This window comes from Benincasa hispida, chromosome 1, assembly GCF_027475165.1.
Source record: "Benincasa hispida cultivar pf3 chromosome 1, pf3_genome.v1.1, whole genome shotgun sequence".
Taxonomy (NCBI): Eukaryota; Viridiplantae; Streptophyta; class Magnoliopsida; order Cucurbitales; family Cucurbitaceae; genus Benincasa; species Benincasa hispida.
The window spans coordinates 84,874,229-84,890,794 of NC_143478.1; the positions used below are offsets into that span (position 1 = coordinate 84,874,229).

The 16,566-nt window shown below is 33.7% G+C and overlaps 3 protein-coding genes across 20 annotated transcripts; 1 reads left to right on the forward strand and 2 right to left on the reverse strand.

Moving 5' to 3' along the window:
• Nucleotides 1–249: 249 nt before the first annotated feature.
• On the reverse strand, nucleotides 250–3,279 carry LOC120070789 (pfkB-like carbohydrate kinase family protein). Its single transcript, XM_039022676.2, has 4 exons — nucleotides 2,337–3,279; nucleotides 1,116–1,301; nucleotides 669–864; nucleotides 250–466 (listed from the first exon to the last, which is right to left on the reverse strand). The coding sequence occupies exons 1-4, from the start codon at nucleotides 2,973–2,975 to the stop codon at nucleotides 375–377; spliced, it is 1,113 nt and encodes a 370-aa protein (XP_038878604.1). The 5' UTR covers nucleotides 2,976–3,279; the 3' UTR covers nucleotides 250–374.
• Nucleotides 3,280–5,553: 2,274 nt separating this feature from the next.
• ABCG10 (ABC-2 type transporter family protein) lies at nucleotides 5,554–7,499 on the forward strand. Its single transcript, XM_039027297.2, has one exon. The coding sequence runs from the start codon at nucleotides 5,569–5,571 to the stop codon at nucleotides 7,405–7,407; it is 1,839 nt and encodes a 612-aa protein (XP_038883225.1). The 5' UTR covers nucleotides 5,554–5,568; the 3' UTR covers nucleotides 7,408–7,499.
• Nucleotides 7,500–7,827: 328 nt separating this feature from the next.
• Nucleotides 7,828–14,015, reverse strand: LOC120074245 (cold-responsive protein kinase 1-like). 18 transcript variants are annotated; one of them, XM_090311939.1, is made up of 10 exons: nucleotides 13,812–13,952; nucleotides 13,594–13,725; nucleotides 12,869–12,953; nucleotides 12,694–12,783; nucleotides 12,480–12,598; nucleotides 11,425–11,540; nucleotides 11,104–11,314; nucleotides 10,780–11,017; nucleotides 9,840–9,990; nucleotides 7,828–8,503 (listed from the first exon to the last, which is right to left on the reverse strand). In XM_090311939.1, the coding sequence occupies exons 4-10, from the start codon at nucleotides 12,696–12,698 to the stop codon at nucleotides 8,132–8,134; spliced, it is 1,212 nt and encodes a 403-aa protein (XP_090168065.1). In that variant the 5' UTR covers nucleotides 12,699–12,783; nucleotides 12,869–12,953; nucleotides 13,594–13,725; nucleotides 13,812–13,952; the 3' UTR covers nucleotides 7,828–8,131. The 18 variants fall into 18 exon arrangements, with proteins under 18 accessions (XP_090168065.1, XP_090168070.1, XP_090168050.1 ...); XM_090311944.1 differs by having other exon boundaries at nucleotides 12,694–12,777; nucleotides 13,812–13,950; XM_090311924.1 differs by having other exon boundaries at nucleotides 11,425–11,555; nucleotides 12,694–12,777; nucleotides 13,812–13,950.
• Nucleotides 14,016–16,566: the final 2,551 nt, after the last annotated feature.

A 16,566-nucleotide genomic window follows, 5' to 3' on the forward strand; every position in this document is an offset into this window, starting at 1 on the left:
ATTATTTTCATCAGATAGAATAAAGGAACTCATGTATCAAACATAGACTTGATTTTTAATCTGAAATACAAAATTCTCATCCATATGCCAAAATGCCTCCTAAACTTTTGGAGTCGCAAGAAGGATATCTGGTTGATGAATGTTGGTGAAAGTGAACAATAAGAAATTTTCATTTGTGTAGTTTTTACATCTTGCTGCTTCCTTAACAGATGTGCAAAGCCCCCAAAGGAAAAAAGAATTAGAAAAAGCTGAAGGATCAATTGGTCTGGCCAAGAACATACTCTTATCAAATAACGCAAAAGTTGAAAAAGCTTTGTAGATTATTTATTCACGATAATAAAGTTACATGTCCATTAAAAATAAAAAATATACCCTCAAACAGACTCAAGGAGATTCAGCACTGATTCCCTATCAGGCATGCTGGGAATGGCTCCCTTCACTTGAACACAAAGTGAAGCTGCAGCAGCTGTTCAAAGTAAGAAGAAATATCAATCAATTGACATGAAACAAACTTCATTTCTAAGCCGATAAACAGCATGCTGCTTGTCATCTACCGATACAGTCTAATTTTATTGGATCAAGAGTATCATAATGTAAGACACTGATTCCTTATCCCCACCCACCAATAGTGATGATGTTATAAGATAGAGAATGTGTAGAAGGCGTACCAGCAAATTTCAGGCATTCCTCCTTCGACTTTCCTTCAACGAGTGCCACAGCAAAAGATGCGGTGAAAGTATCGCCAGCTCCAGTAGTATCAAGTACTTTTGCGGCTGATATAATGGGTTGCCTGATTGGTTTTTCCCCTTGTTTAAAAAAGGCAGATCCTTTGGCCCCAAGTTTTACAAGAACTTGCTTGACACCCTGAAATCAAGCATTTAGCAAAGTTAAGAGATGGAAAATACACTTGAGATCTGATCATGATCTCTGACGATGGATTAATTCCATAGATCAAATCCATGAAAAACAGCCTAAACACTAAGTCCATGATATTATAAATTACCAGCAATTCGTTAAGACTAGAAAAACAAATTTAAATTTAAAATAGAGAGAATTCATCTGAGACAAAAACAATGATATCAAGGAAAGCTTTCTCCAATGTATGGGTGACTCACCATTTTATAGCATTTTTCTACAGCTTGTCCAATTTGTTCAAAACTTTCAGTTGGGCATCCTGTCAGGCGACTTAGCTCGCTTTCATTTGGACTAAAAATATCAACATGGTCAAGCAGTTCTTGTGGGATAGGAGCGTCGACTCCTCCAGCATCCAAAATAACTGGAACTCCAGCACTCCTGGCAGCCTGCAGCCATTATTTCTAGTCAGATCAATTTTTTTTTATAGATAAGAAACAATTTTATTGATGAATGAAATAATTCAAAAGTTTGAGCTAATATGGCGAGGCCCAAGGACTTGGAGCACATCTTTTGTTATTTCCACTGCTTGAAGTAAGATAATATGAAACATTATTTAAGCAAAAGACTGAGAATTTTTTGCATTAGAATAGCTCCAACTGCAACCATGGAATTTTGATCCTAAAACAGACAAATTGTTCTTGGGCATGCAACAACGGGAAAATAATAATAATAATACCAATAATAATAGTACAGGGAGCAGGAGGTCAAAATCATGCAGAGGGAGACCTGTTTTTTTTTTTTTTTCCCCAAGGCCCAACTAAGACCCTTACACCTTACTTTACATTGACGAAAACATCAATAACGATCAAAATTCCAAGGACTCAAGGGAATGGATGCAATTGTTGTCAATTGAAACTTAATATTTTTCAATGGATATGCCCTTCTCATTTTTTATGAATGTGACAGAATTGGCTCAAATTTAGAACTATCAGTAAAGTTCACCTTTAAGTTTTAAATAAACAAAGTAGTTAAGTGTGAGAATTCTGAATGACAAGATAAATTATTCACAGATCATGAAGCAAAAAACCTTTGTTAAGCTAGTTTTATATCATTAAAGTTGAACTTTAACAGCTCTAAATAAAGAAGATAGATACTTCAGATAAGTTCAAGACTAATGTCTCTTTGACCCTCTATTCTAAATCCTGGACAGTTTAAACCCACTTCTATAAACACTTTGAAATCGTTTTAATCACAGGTGGTCTTAAGCTTTCAGTTACCAGAGAATCAAAAACTTATAAAAAATCAAATTCTTACAACTGTCAATGTACTTGACTTCAAAACTAACTGATTTTGCTCTAACACAACATTCTCAACTATTAGAGTAATGCAGAATCAGACCAATAGTTAATCATAAGATAATGTAACTGTAGAATTAACAAGTTAACGCAGAAAGAAAAACAATATTCAATCCAATACCTGACCTTTGCAACTTGGATATTGACTGAATCAGGAATCTCCCTCTGAAGCAGAACGATCCCAGCATTTCTTATAACCTCCAAATCACTGTCAGACAACGCGTCAGGCCAACAATTCATATTAGCACCACCAACAATGATGATAGAATTCTGCCCACCAGACTGCAGCATCACCACCGCGTGCCCCGTCGGCGCTGCCGCCACGGTAGTTAAATGATCAAGCCGGACGCCACCGTCCTCAAGCGCCGCCGTGATCAACTTCCCATGAGCATCCTTACCAACCTGCCCCACAAAGTAAGTTGGGTACTCGAGCTTGCCACCGCAGCAGGCCTGATTGGCCCCCTTGCCGCCGGCCAGAGTCTGGCCACTCCTGGCGGAGATAGTCTCTCCCTCCTCCGGCAGCCGGTCGATTTCCACGTAGATGTCAGCATTGGCCGAGCCGACGACGACCAACGGCGGTGGCCCGGCGGGGGTCACTGGGGTTGGGGATTTGGATGAATCGATGGAGAAACGCGGAACTGGGGGTCTAGAAATTGTTGGGTTTTGCGGATTTGTGAATTGAAGACGTGGGGAAGGGATTTTGGTGGACTTCATTGGTAGTCTGAGGAAGTTTTCCGGCAATGGAGAACGTGAAATTGCCTTCATGATTTCGTCGGAGAAGAAGGAGTGAAGTTGAAATTGAGAAGAGATCAAATTTGACGCCCTTTTCCCTTAGTCGCTCAAATCTCCGGTTCCGATGCTACAGCTCAGTTTTGGCGTTTGTTCATCGTTTTTTCTCTCTTTTTTTCTTCGAGACACATGGTTTCTTATTGTTATTTCTTGGTTCAATAGCTTTGTATCACACTCCCAACCTGAGTTCCATTTTAATTTTTTAAGTTTGTTCTAAAGTAAATTTTGAGGCTTTTTGCCCTCAAATTTATGGACAAAAAGAAAATTGTGTGTTTGTGTAAACAAATCTATTGAAACCAAATTTGTAATTGTTTGGAAAAAAAAAAAATAGAAAGAGCAAAAAAAAAAATACATTTATTCAAAACGAGCATAACTCAACTAGCAATACATATGCATTGCAAATAATATATCTATGGTTAAAATCCTCTACCTCTATTATACTAGAAAATTTTTTCTCAAAATTCATCAAATACAAAAAAACAAAGAATCTTTTAACTAATCACAACAAATAGACTAGTTCGAAAACCAATGGATATATTTTTAAATAAAGTATTAACAATTTTCGTCTAAATATTTTAATAATAAGTGTACTTCTAAACTTTGAAAGGTACTAATAAAATTTTTGAAATTTTAAAATATGGTTATGAACTTTCTTGTTTTTAAGTTTAAGGATATTATTAGATTGATTTTGATCACGATTATTTAGGCATTTTGTAAACATAATCTAATTTTTTATCACTATCGTTTAGGGTCAAACGGTAACGGTAATGGTAACAGTTTGTGATAGATTCATAATTCTCATAGTGTAATAATAACCGTATCTATAATGGTAACGGTATCGGTTATTGGGTCGCATGTAATTTCCAAACGAAATCGGATCGATCATCCTTCGCTCCTCAATCAGGTTGGGTTTGTTTATTATCGATTTGGTTGTGGGCCCCACATTCATTACGATTATAAAATATTGATAAACAACAACAAACATAATTAAATAGAACTCACTTATATATTACCATTCATGGATTATGTTTCCTAAAATAAATATGGTCTTTTTAACTTTAAAAATTCCTTTTTTGAGTTTCTAAATTATAGGTTATATATTTTAGAACATTTCTATAAAGTAGCAGACAAAAAAGAAAAAAAAATACTCACCTAGGCTGAATAGCATTTATAAGCTAAAATTTCAAAACTTAAAATAAAATAATTATCATGCAAATTAATTCATTTTAATATGAATAAACAACAAATTGAGTTATGACTATTCCATAAGTTTAAACTAAGTCATGTTGACCTCATTGTAAATATAATCTATCAATACTAATTTAAAAATTTGACCCCATTTGATTACATTTGTTTAAGAATTCTTTTAATATTATAGAAGTACCATACCCCTTATTGATACTATAAATTTATTTTTATAAATATTTATGGACCTCATATTAATGTCAGTTGATCTCACTGTATTTAAAATATGTTGACATGACACATAACAAGTTAAGGTAATATGAAAAAATGTCTATACTAGCATACTATAGAAAATTTTCCCACGTTTGTTGTTGTTTACCATTCCATTGTCCTATAATTATAATTATTACGTGTGGGAATACCTTTTCTTTTTTACTAACTCTTCATCATTTGCCCTTTTACTTGTTCTTTGAAAAGTAAATAACCGATAATATTTTAGATTCTTTTTGCATGGAGGCTTATCATAATGTTTTACATTAGCAAAGGTAGCCTAACATTACAAACAATATATATGTATATAAATATTAAAATAAAAAACGATAATTCCCACCAAGGGGATTTGAATTTGAAAAAATGGAAAAGGGAAATCGTTTTGGTTACGTAATTCAATTATTCCAAAAAATAACTAACTCCCGGATAAGTACAGGTGTAGGTTTTGAACACTGGGGTCAGCATAGAATTTTGAAAACCAAATAGATGAAGTGTTAAATTTAAGAGTTGGGCAAAAGATGGTGAAGCAACCCAACACACAAGACTCTCAAAATTAGGCAGTCAACATGCAGCTCACCAGAAATTAACTCCTTTTGTGCAATGTTAAAATGTGTTCAATGAAGCCATCTCATTAAAATTATTTGATGCAAGTTCAAAATTTGTCGGTTCATATTAATCATCTTTAATTTTTCCTCTCATACATCTTACGATAAAAAATTTTGTTATCCCATCCCGTTGTAGTAGTGTAGTGTAGCTTCAAATAATATCTCCAATTTTCGTTACATTTTCATTTTTTTTCAAAAAAAAAAAAGAACGAACGAGCGAACGAACGAACTCATCTTAGCCTAAAAATGAGAATGGAATTATGGAAATGGAGACCATGGTCAGGTCAAATCTTGTTGTTCAAAAGCTGCCTAGATTATGAATGGAAATATCTATGGTTTTCCTCTTCTTGCCTTCCCATATATAACTTCTCACAATATTCATAAGTTTGGTGGGTTAGCTCATCTTCTCATAGGCATTCTTGGAGCCAAACTCTCTCTCTCTCTCTCTCTCTCTCTCTCTTTCTACACCTTAATCTCTCTCTCTCATTGTCTTCCTGTCTATCTTCTTCATGGGCTTGCCAATGAAGAGGACTATTTCAGTTGATCAGAGAAGCCATTACAGAATAGAAGCCAGAAATCTTTGTTACAAAATAAGTGAGAGTTTTGATGGGTTGAATTGGCTGTGTGGTGGTGATAATTCAAAGAGAGGTCCCAAGTTCATTTTGAAGAATGTAAATTGTGAGGCTCGAGCTGGGGAGATTACAGCCATTGCTGGTCCTAGTGGGGCTGGCAAAACAACATTGCTAGAGATTCTTGGAGGAAACATACCTTTGAAGAAGATTTCAGGCCAAGTGCTTGTTAATGATCAACATATGCTTGAGAAAATGTTCCCAAGAATCTCGGGATACGTCACGCAGGACGATGCTCTTTTCCCTTTCCTCACAGTTGAAGAAACACTCATGTACAGTGCTCTACTGAGGCTTGCTGGTGGAAGAAAAGAGGCTGAATCTAGAGTGAAGAAGCTGATGAAAGACCTTGGGTTGGAACACGTAGCACCATCAAGGGTTGGAGGAGGATCAAACAGAGGCATTTCGGGAGGTGAAAGACGGCGAGTTTCGATTGGAGTTGAATTGGTTCATGACCCAGCTGTGATTTTGATTGATGAACCCACATCAGGGTTGGATTCAGTCTCAGCACTTCATGTTATGTCAGTGCTTAGAAGAATGGTTATTAGCCAAGGTAAGACTGTTCTTTTAACCATCCATCAACCCGGTTTTCGAATCCTGGAACTTTTTGATCGTCTAATACTGCTTTCTAGTGGAGTTGTGATGCATAATGGATCACTGGATCATCTTGAGGAGAGGCTTAAGCTTGCTAATCATCAGATCCCTCACCATGTCAATGTGCTTGAATTTGCCATTGATGTTGTGGACAGCTTGGCTATGCATACTTCAGAAACTTTCAATAGACTCCATTACCTACAAAACAGGGTTGAGAATCAGACAATGAGAGTTCTACGCCTCAACAAGACAGACGAAGAACCTGTTTCTTACCAAAATTCTAGATCCAAGGAAATTGTAATACTAGGACAAAGATTTTTCAAAAACACATTTAGGACCAAACAACTCTTCGCTACAAGAGTCATTCAAGCCATGGTGGCTGGATTGGTACTTGGGACCATATTCTTCAAAACTGGGAATAATAATGGCAAAACTGCATTGCAAACCCGGCTCGGGTTTTTCGCCTTTAGTCTCACTTTCTTGCTATCTTCAACTACAGAGGGTCTTCCAATCTTCTTGAGAGAAAGAATGATCCTAATGAGAGAGACATCAAGAGGTGCTTACAGAGTATCTTCCTATGTTCTAGCAAACACCCTCATCTTTCTCCCTTTCCTTATGATGGTCTCTCTCCTCTTTGCAGCCAGTGTTTACTGGTTGGTTGGCTTTAAAAATGAAGTTTTCGGGTTCCTTTACTTCTCTCTAGTCGTTTGGATGGTCGTTCTGATGTCCAATTCTTTTGTAGCATGTTTCAGTGCTCTTGTCCCAAATTTCATTACAGGAAACTCAGTAATAGCAGGGCTAATGGGGTCTTTCTTTCTCTTTTCTGGTTACTTTATCTCAAAGAAGAACATCCCCAACTACTGGATTTTTGTGCACTATTTGAGTCTTTTCAAGTACCCATTTGAGTGTTTCTTGATAAATGAGTATGGAGGAGAACAAGGGAAGGGAAGATGCATAGAATCCAAACAAGGAGTATGTACAACATATGGAGAAATGTTCTTAAGACAACAAGGTCTAAAACAGTCACAAAAATGGAGCAATTTGGCAGTAATGTTGGGATTCATTGTTGGGTACAGAATCCTCTCTTTTGTGATCTTGTGGTACAGATGTAACAGAACCAGGAGCTAGATTTTTTAGCCTATATGGGTAGATATTTGTTTTTGTTTGTAGTTTTCTTTCTTCTTGACTTCATTCAAATTTATTTATATTTTCTTTGTTCAGATTTGTTGAAAATTTTAGAATGTTGCATCTTTATAAAGAAGTAATGACATCATAAAGCATATTCCATGTTGATCCTCCATATCTTAATAGTGAGGAAGTTCTTGGTTCATCTTTTAAGAGATCATTTAATTCGAAAAAGACATATAGGTTCTGTTTTCTTTCTTTCTTTTTTTTTTTTTTTTTTTTTTTTTTTTTTTTTTTTTTTTTTTTTTTTTTTTTTTTTTATAAAAAGATGGTTTTGGTTTTGGTTTTTGGAATTTCTATTTGAGTTTCTCTTTTTCTTTGTTTAAAAAGAGGGAAGGGAAGAGAGATATCAAACAATCAAAATGCACAACACATTAAGCAGCTCCATATCTTTTACATGCAAATATGTCAACATTTGTTCATGACAAAAGTATAAAAAATACAAAGAATTGTTCAATATACACCTTGAGAACACAACACGTCATGTGATTTTCACTGAAAATTCATCACTAAAAACTCCTACAAGACAACACAGTTAGTTACTGACACATGAAGGTGGAAAAAGTGTCATAGTAGATTTCAAGTATGTATTCATGATAGAACAAAAAAAATAAATATATACCTCCCTTTAATTAGAAGGCTTGCTAACCAACAAATAATTTCTAACTCAGTTACTACGATCAAATATCGAATTGAAAGTTATCGTAGCATACGAGGTGTCCATGTATCCTGATGATGAAGTTGAATCAATTGGCTTTCCTGAGTCTTCAGTTGTCGACTCTCCCTTTTTGCATAGTACATCTTTTCGAAGCATGAACTCTGAAAGCATTCCTGGTCTAGATATTGCTTGATCAGATATATCAATGTCACCTGTTAGCATCTTGACAACAGTCGCCATAGATGGACGGAGTTTTGGCATATCTTGGGTGCAAAGAAGACCGATTTTTAAGTATCTGCAGGCCTCCTCCGTCCCAACATCTCCATGTAATGACAGGTCTACCAATTCCAGCAATTGCCCTTTCTGATGATGCTCCCACACCTGTAGCATTTACAATTATTTGTTAGCATTACCAACACATTAAGCCTAGACTGACAATATATTCCAAACTAGCCATTGCATATTAAAGTACTTTCTTCACATTTTTATTGCAAAAGGATGCATGTTCTACCCATATGCTTCAATATTTCCAACCTTACTCATCAAAATTTCTAGGAATTAGTATAATTCTTCTTAAAATGAAACATTTTCCTCTGCTCTCCAAATTCCATTGTTATATATAAATCAACAAACACCTCAAGGAATTTGAATAGAAAACCAAATGAAGTCGTGTATAAAGAGAACAGATTTAAAGTATCAATTTTGTATTTACAGTTACCTAAAAATCATTAATCATTTCACACACAAAACGAATTATATTCTTTGAAAGACAAAAAGACAAGGTGAGATGAAAGCAAAGCTCCAACTAGCTTCCCTTCCTCTTCTTAGGTTTCACTAACCAGTTCATCAACTTCATATGAATTTAACAATCCTCTCAAGTCATGCTGTGGCAAGAGAGAGATCTTTTACATGTTTTCATTAACTTGCATCTTCACATTGCACATCATATGTAAAAGCATCGGATGTATCGTGTATACACAAGCAGAAGCATAGAACGGTAAAAAAAATAATAAATGGAAGCACAGACCTAAAGACCATAGACCTTGAGGCCTGGGGGAAGAGAACTAGAAGCAGGAGCCCAACTACTGAAAAATATATAGGAACCTATCTATCTTGATAAAAATATTGAGAGTTATGACTTATATGAAGAGCATGATCCTGGGACTTATGGCATAATAGTATTGTCACTGATAACATACAACTTTCTAGGAAATTCACCTCAAAATATAATGTAAATTTTTTGCTGTATATTTAGACTATGATTTCATTTTTGTCTTAATTGAAGTCTGAATTTAAGATTGCATCCAATGCCAGAAGAAAGGGCTGTTTGCCTTAAGTTTTGAACAAATATTGGAACGCATTTCAGAAACTATAATGCTGCGCTCGAGCAATATACTTAACCAAATACTGTACTCAAAATTCTGGATTCTCAGGGCTGAAGATTTTTTGTTAGAAAAACACTAGTATGTCCATCTTTGAAAAAAAAATGGAAGGAATCTAGAAGTTCAACAAACCATAGAGTAACATTAATACAGTCTCGTTGGCTAGGTTTTGATGCCTATCATGACAAAGTTAGTGCACATGTTTATAAAGTCATTTGGAATCAATTACAAGGAATGCCCAGTTATCAAAGGTTTTTCATTTGACTTGTACAATCAACTCCAACTACATCCCACCTAACCTTTTATTTTCATCAAAAACAGCAACTAAAGCATACCATTTCAAGAAGATATGGTTCTTCAGCAGGTAATCGTCTATTTATGTTGTACCTCCCACAAACAATCTCCAAAAGTAAGACACCAAAACTATAAATATCTGTTCTTCTCGTCGCTTGCCCCCGTATGGCAAATTCAGGTGCAAGATAACCTCTTCATAAACAAAACAGCAGAAGAGTTAGTTATAGCATTTATTTTTTTTCCAAAAGAAAGTAAAAATTGTGGGTTTGCAAGGGGAGATTGCAAAACTCGAGAGAGTGTCTGCTTGTCAGAACTTGTAGTTAGTAAACAGAGAGAACTAAGGTTAGTGGAACCAGAAGTTCTCTTGGATAGGCAAGAGGTCTGTCAGAACATTTCATCCCTTGTTAAGTTAGAATAATATGAAAATCGCAAGGTTAAACAATTTCTTCTAATTCAAACTCAATGCACAAATAAGGGTTAAAATTTTTTGGGTATTAAAAAGGAAAATGAAGGAGCAATAGTCCTGACTCCTAAGAGAACACAGACCATCTAGAAGAACAGCACAAACTAGCATAGGACATACAATTTGTCAGCATCACCTTTTACTATCATCGCATATTCCAATTAGATCAGAAAATTTTGTATGACCAGAAGTATCAACTTCTACAAACATATGTAGTCAGTTTATCGTATTATTGAGTGTACATACTTTCATACAAGTTGCCAATTGCATACCATCTTGTATGAATGTTTAAAATACAAACAACATACAAAGTCATCCAGACTTGAACAGAACTTAATGCAACATGAGAGCAGTCACAGAAATATACTACATGAGGACTCCAAACAGAAACAGTCATCACAAAGCTTTTCAGAAAAAGATACTAAATAATATAGGGAGAGTAAATATCAATTTCAAAGGTTTTAGCTCTGTAATTTTCTGAGATTAAAAATTTAACATCACTAGCATACACAACTTACGCTGTCCCGGCAACACGTGTACTAACATGGGTCAAGTGAGCAGGGAGTAGTCTAGCAAGACCAAAATCAGAAATCTTTGGGGCTAAATCCTTATCAAGCAGGATATTGCTTGCCTTGATGTCCCTGTGTATAACATGCGGCTGGACTTCCTCATGAAGGAAAGCTAGCCCCTGTGCAATGCCAATGCATATTTTACACCTTGTTTGCCAATTGAATTGAATATTCCCATGTCCTCTACCTATCGTAAGAAGTTCCATTAGAATAAGTTGTTTCTGGGAAAACGACAGAACTGAGAGACTAAAACAAAACAGGATATTTAACCACCAAAAAGCATCTTGTCAAGACTGCTATTTTCTAGGTAAGGATAGACCAAGATCCGGTGCTGCCCTTCCACACAACAACCATGCAACTTAACCAGGTTATCATGGTTTATAACTGAGATCACATTGATTTCTGTCAAAAACTCCCGTGTCCCTTGGCTTGAATCCATGGATAGTACTTTTATGGCAACCAGAGTTCCATTTCCAAGCCTTCCCTGCTCAAGTGAAATAGTTCAAAACAGAACTCAGTACCAGGAGGTCTGAAGAAACAACTTTTGGACATTAGCTATCAGCAAGAAACCACAAGAAGCTGCTTCAGCTATACCTTGTAGACAGATCCAAAACCTCCCTGTCCAAGTTTGTTTTCAGACCTGAAATTTTCAGTTGCTTTTCTAAGTTCTTCGTATGAGTACAAGCGAACGTTCGGAATATTTGAAATCTCTGTATCAAATAAACCTATTATAGAGCTTAAACAACACCATTTAAAAAGTTCAAATCATATGATCTAGAAAAAATCTCAGTCCTCAGAAAAGATAAATAATTTGATGGTTTATTATCTCTTCGACGTAATGAAACCAAATCTTATTTTAAAATTTTCTTCAAATGAAAGACCATGAAATGGCTTGACTTCCCGAAGAAGATGAGGAAAAAAGAGAATTTTAATCTAATTTTAATATCAAAATTGAAGACACAGGGTCCAAGTGCATTGGCCAAATAAGGATAAGGGGGAAGATTTGAGTTATTTAGTAAAATTGTGGGAGGATGCAGTAGCGACTTGCAATTTTTCTACAAAAAGAAAATAAGAGAGCACAAGAGAAAAATTAATGGAGGCAAGAAGTTCATAATAGAACATTGCTCGAAGAGTTTTTTCTACGAAAAATAACTCTTTCTACTAAATAATCTGAAACTGAATCCTTGTACACTCGTAGACAAACACAAACAATGCCACATAAGACCAGTGAGAAAGAGGGATGAAAAGAACGAAATCTGTTTTTCTTTTTTCTCTCTTTTTAAAATCTTGGACTCAGACAACACCACCCTTTTTATCAACAGACCTTTCTTTTTCTTAACGATAGAAGATTGGAAATATGATTTTTAATTATCCAATTATGGTCATCTATGTTGCACCTCAAGCAAGGTTACACCAAAAAATTTCAAGAAATTTGACAAATTACGTATAATAAAGCCATTGATTTCTGATGGGTTGGATCCTCTTTCATCAGTGTAGACCTATTCATTTAAGCAATAACTTTTGTTCATGATGCCGTGATAGAAGTGTCATGCAGCTAAAGTTCTAGCCAAGTATCTCATACAACAGCCATCATATATGAATAAATTATTGCAGAATCACTTGTGCGAATTCAAGCTAAACCAGCATACCTTCAACTGCTGCAATTGTTTGTGCATCCGACGAATCTCTGTTTCTTTTTGAACAAAAACAGAAACAAGTCATCACAACTTCTATTATGCTCAATTTCCGATCCAACAATGAATAATCACTGCCATTAAAAAAAATAATAATAAATAAAAGTCAATTTTAGACATATACCCACAGTATGAGTTTGTCAAGTACTCAAATTTCTTATGGAATTACCTCATAAGCAAAAAAATAAGGCCAATAGAGGAATCTGATAGTCGGTTGACATCAACAAATGAAAAATATTACTGGAACAAGTGTCTGATTCTTTAACACGAAATGATGTATTTTATTAGAAGAAAAATTTACTGGGATGTAAGAGAATCTGGCCTACTAATGGTCAAAATCCAACCTCGTAAAAGTAGAAACAAACGTGTACACTGTGCGTACGATCATGATGGGACCCACTCGTTATAATCTGCTGTGTTTAAGCATATCTGAACAAGCTATACGAAAAATTAGGATAAATAAACAGTTAAAAGACAACACGAGTGTCCATTCTATTCTGCCACTTCGAGAATCTTGATTGATCCCAATAACAGTAAGTTTCCACTTTCCAGAAATGAGGAACTTTCTTGTTTAAATTGGTACCGCTTATCAAATATAATCGTAAGAAAGAAGCGAAATTAAGGCACTCGTGACCTCAACACTGACGCAAGCAGGCAATTTAGGAAGACATGATAACACTCATTTTGACATTCCATGAAATTATCTAGATCCAAACGAAGTAATCAGAATTAGAAACCAAGAGCGCTTTTGTGTTTCATATAATTTCATCAGGATTAACCGAGTAAATAGCTCTCTTGAGCTTAGAATAATCCATTCAGGCCTCCGATCTTTCTCAGTAAGCAAGGATTTAACAAACTTCTTAAGCTAAAACAACCTTCTAAGTTCTGACGAACTTGAGCTAAATTCGATGCTGATTAGGCTACATAATCGAGAACTCTAAAAAAATTTCAGAAAACTCAAGAGCACGATCTTGAGAAATGAGAATTCAGACTAACGATGAACAATAATAGAAGGAAAATTCTAACTCAATTCTCATCCAAGTGAAACAAAAACTTCAACTGAACTCACCTCGACTGCAACAAGTCTCCGGCAGTTTTGACCTGAAGTAGAGCTGGAAGAAATTGTCTCCTCTCTCTCGAAAAGCAGAATAACAACAGCCAAACGCGAAAAGAAGCAAACAGCAACACGAAAAGAGTCCAACTGAATTCAAACAACAAACAGGTATGGAAATTTGTTGTTGTGTTGAGTAAAATGCAACAAAAATCGCAGAAAGAGAAAGAGATTACAATTCATGCGCGTGGAATTCGTCGGTCCTAAGATGAACAGTGGGTTTGAACGAACCGGAATGAAGAAGATTATGCCTCTACGCCGGCTACTCACATTCGCCAACCAACCAAAAACCCACTTGTTTTTTCTTTTTCTCCCTCTCTTCCTCTTTTTCCTTTTTTTCACAATTGCTTTTCATTAAAATATTGATAGTTTCTAAACTTAGTCCGAATATGGTAATGGAATGAGTTTGTAATAGATTGTAATCTCAAGTCAATGTTTAGACTTAAAATTTTGGATCTGATTTGTAATTTCTACTATATTTCTTTATTTTCAACCCAATCTATTCCATTATTTTCATGTTTCACGCTATCATTTCAACATCGGTCTTAACATTTCATCGTAATCAGCATTCCAAACCGGTCGGTCTCTATTTTCATATTTATTGAGATATTTAAATGTTAATTTAAACTTTTTTTTCTTTGCACATTTGTAATTGATTATAAATGAACAAAAATATTAATTTTTATAAAATGTTTGATAACAAAAACAAAAACGCTTCTAACAAATTTAGATCTATTATTAAGTATCCTTAGCCAACTTGTGATTATAAAATGGATGTTTAAAATGATTGCTGATCACTTCAAAACCACTTTTAAAAAGAAGCTTTACATATTAAGAAAATGTAAAATCTACATGGAGAATAATTCATAAGATACTTAAATTACTTGCCCTCATATTTGAAGTTTCTTCTCATTTTGTTTTGAAATGGTAATCATTTTATTGAAAAGAATCTTGAGGAAAAAAAAACTATTAAAAAATGTTAAAAAGGTGTAGAACTCATATCCAACTATCAAACTTCTGATATGGAGTGTTTTTCTTAGTAATACAAAGAAGAACAAAACTAACAGGATATCAAATTACTAAACACTATAGCATCGATTCATGGAAGGTGATTTTAAAAAAAAAAAACATAAAATAGATTTTTTTTTTTTTTTGAAAAAAAAAAATCAACGTTTCATCCAACATATTTATTATTTTTCTTCATCTTTTTTTAAGAAATTATCTTATTTGATTTTTTTTTTCTTTGTGACTTTGTTGTGATGTATTTCATGGGTAACCCATAGTTATATAGAATAAGATTTTATGATGGTAGCGTTTACTTATTTTTCTTTCCATGTAGTTTCTTAAGATATAAGATGGTTGAGAGTGGATCCCACTATATTTAAATAAGCAAAAGAAATGGGCTCAATGGTATTTATAAAGAGGAAATTTCTAAATAAAGACTTTTTCAAGTTTTAATTTAAAATTTTGATTAGATGTCACATAATAATAAAGGCTAATATGTATTGATTACATAAATTACTATTAATCGTAAGATTTGATTTTTTTTTTTCATATACCAAACCACCCCATTATTAATGAGTAGAAAAGAATATGTATGTTAATTTCAATTGATTAAAATATATATCATCAATTAACATGTCGAAGATTTAAATCACTTTTGAGGTTTTACTTTCAAATAGTCAGTTTCATACTGATATGAAAATAAAATATAAAAAATACATAAGTGGAAGAAATATGGAGCATTTAAAATTAAAAAGAAATCTCATATCCTAAATAATTTAGGACAAATATCAATTTATATTTTGAACTTTGGGTGTTATATCAATTTAAATCCTAAGCTAATCATTGTATCAATTTAAACTCTAAACTTTGGAGATTATATCACTTTAAGCCCCAAACCAATAATTGTATCAATTTAAGCTCTGAACTTTTATAATTATATCAATTAAACTCTCAATTATGTTTTATTTGGATGCACTTATGAAATGTTCAAGGTTTATATTAATATATTTATGAAAGTTCAAGGTTTAAATTGATATACATATGAAAGTTCAAGGTTTAAATTGATATACATATGAGAGTTCTAGGCTTAAATTGATATAATTATTAGTTTAAGGTTTAAATCCCAAAATTTAGGGTTTATATTGATACAACCCCAAAAATTAAAAGTTTAAATTGATACAATTCTTAGTTTAGGGTTTAAATTGAATTTTGGAGTATAAATGGATATTTTGGCAATAATTTAATATATTTTATTTCTTTAATAAAATGTAAATTATCTATTTAACATGACATGCAACCGGGTTACATTCTTAAAATGAGAAAAAATGTTTTTTTTTCTTAATCTAAAAACTTTAAATTTATGATTCCAAACGTGCACCTCCATTTAATTAAAAAATAGGGAGATTTTCAAAACTAATAAAATAAATAAAACTATTGATACAAAATAACAAAATTTAATCTTTTTTTATAAAGATTGATAGAAATCTATCAATGTCTATCAGCAATAGATCAAACTGATAGAAGTCTATCATTGATACTATGTGATAGACGCTGATAGAAGTCTATCAATGTTTATTTTTTTTCTTTTTGCTATTTCTGTAAATAGTTTGATACTTGTTTCTTATTTGTGAAAATTTTTCTAAAAGATATGTGGGAAAAATTTAAACATATGACCCCTCGAGTCTTTGAAATTTTAATATTATATTCAATGTATCTCAAGTCTTTGAAATTTTAATATTATATTCAATGTGTCTCAGACCTATTTGACATTTTAGTAATGAATGGAAGGAGACCACTGACTTAGTTGACATCATTTTTTTATTTTCTTTTGAGAGTATAATTGAGTACATTTGACTTTATAGTTTACACTATTGAGATACATAGCATTTGATATATAGACTCTAACGATATTCCACGAAACAAAAT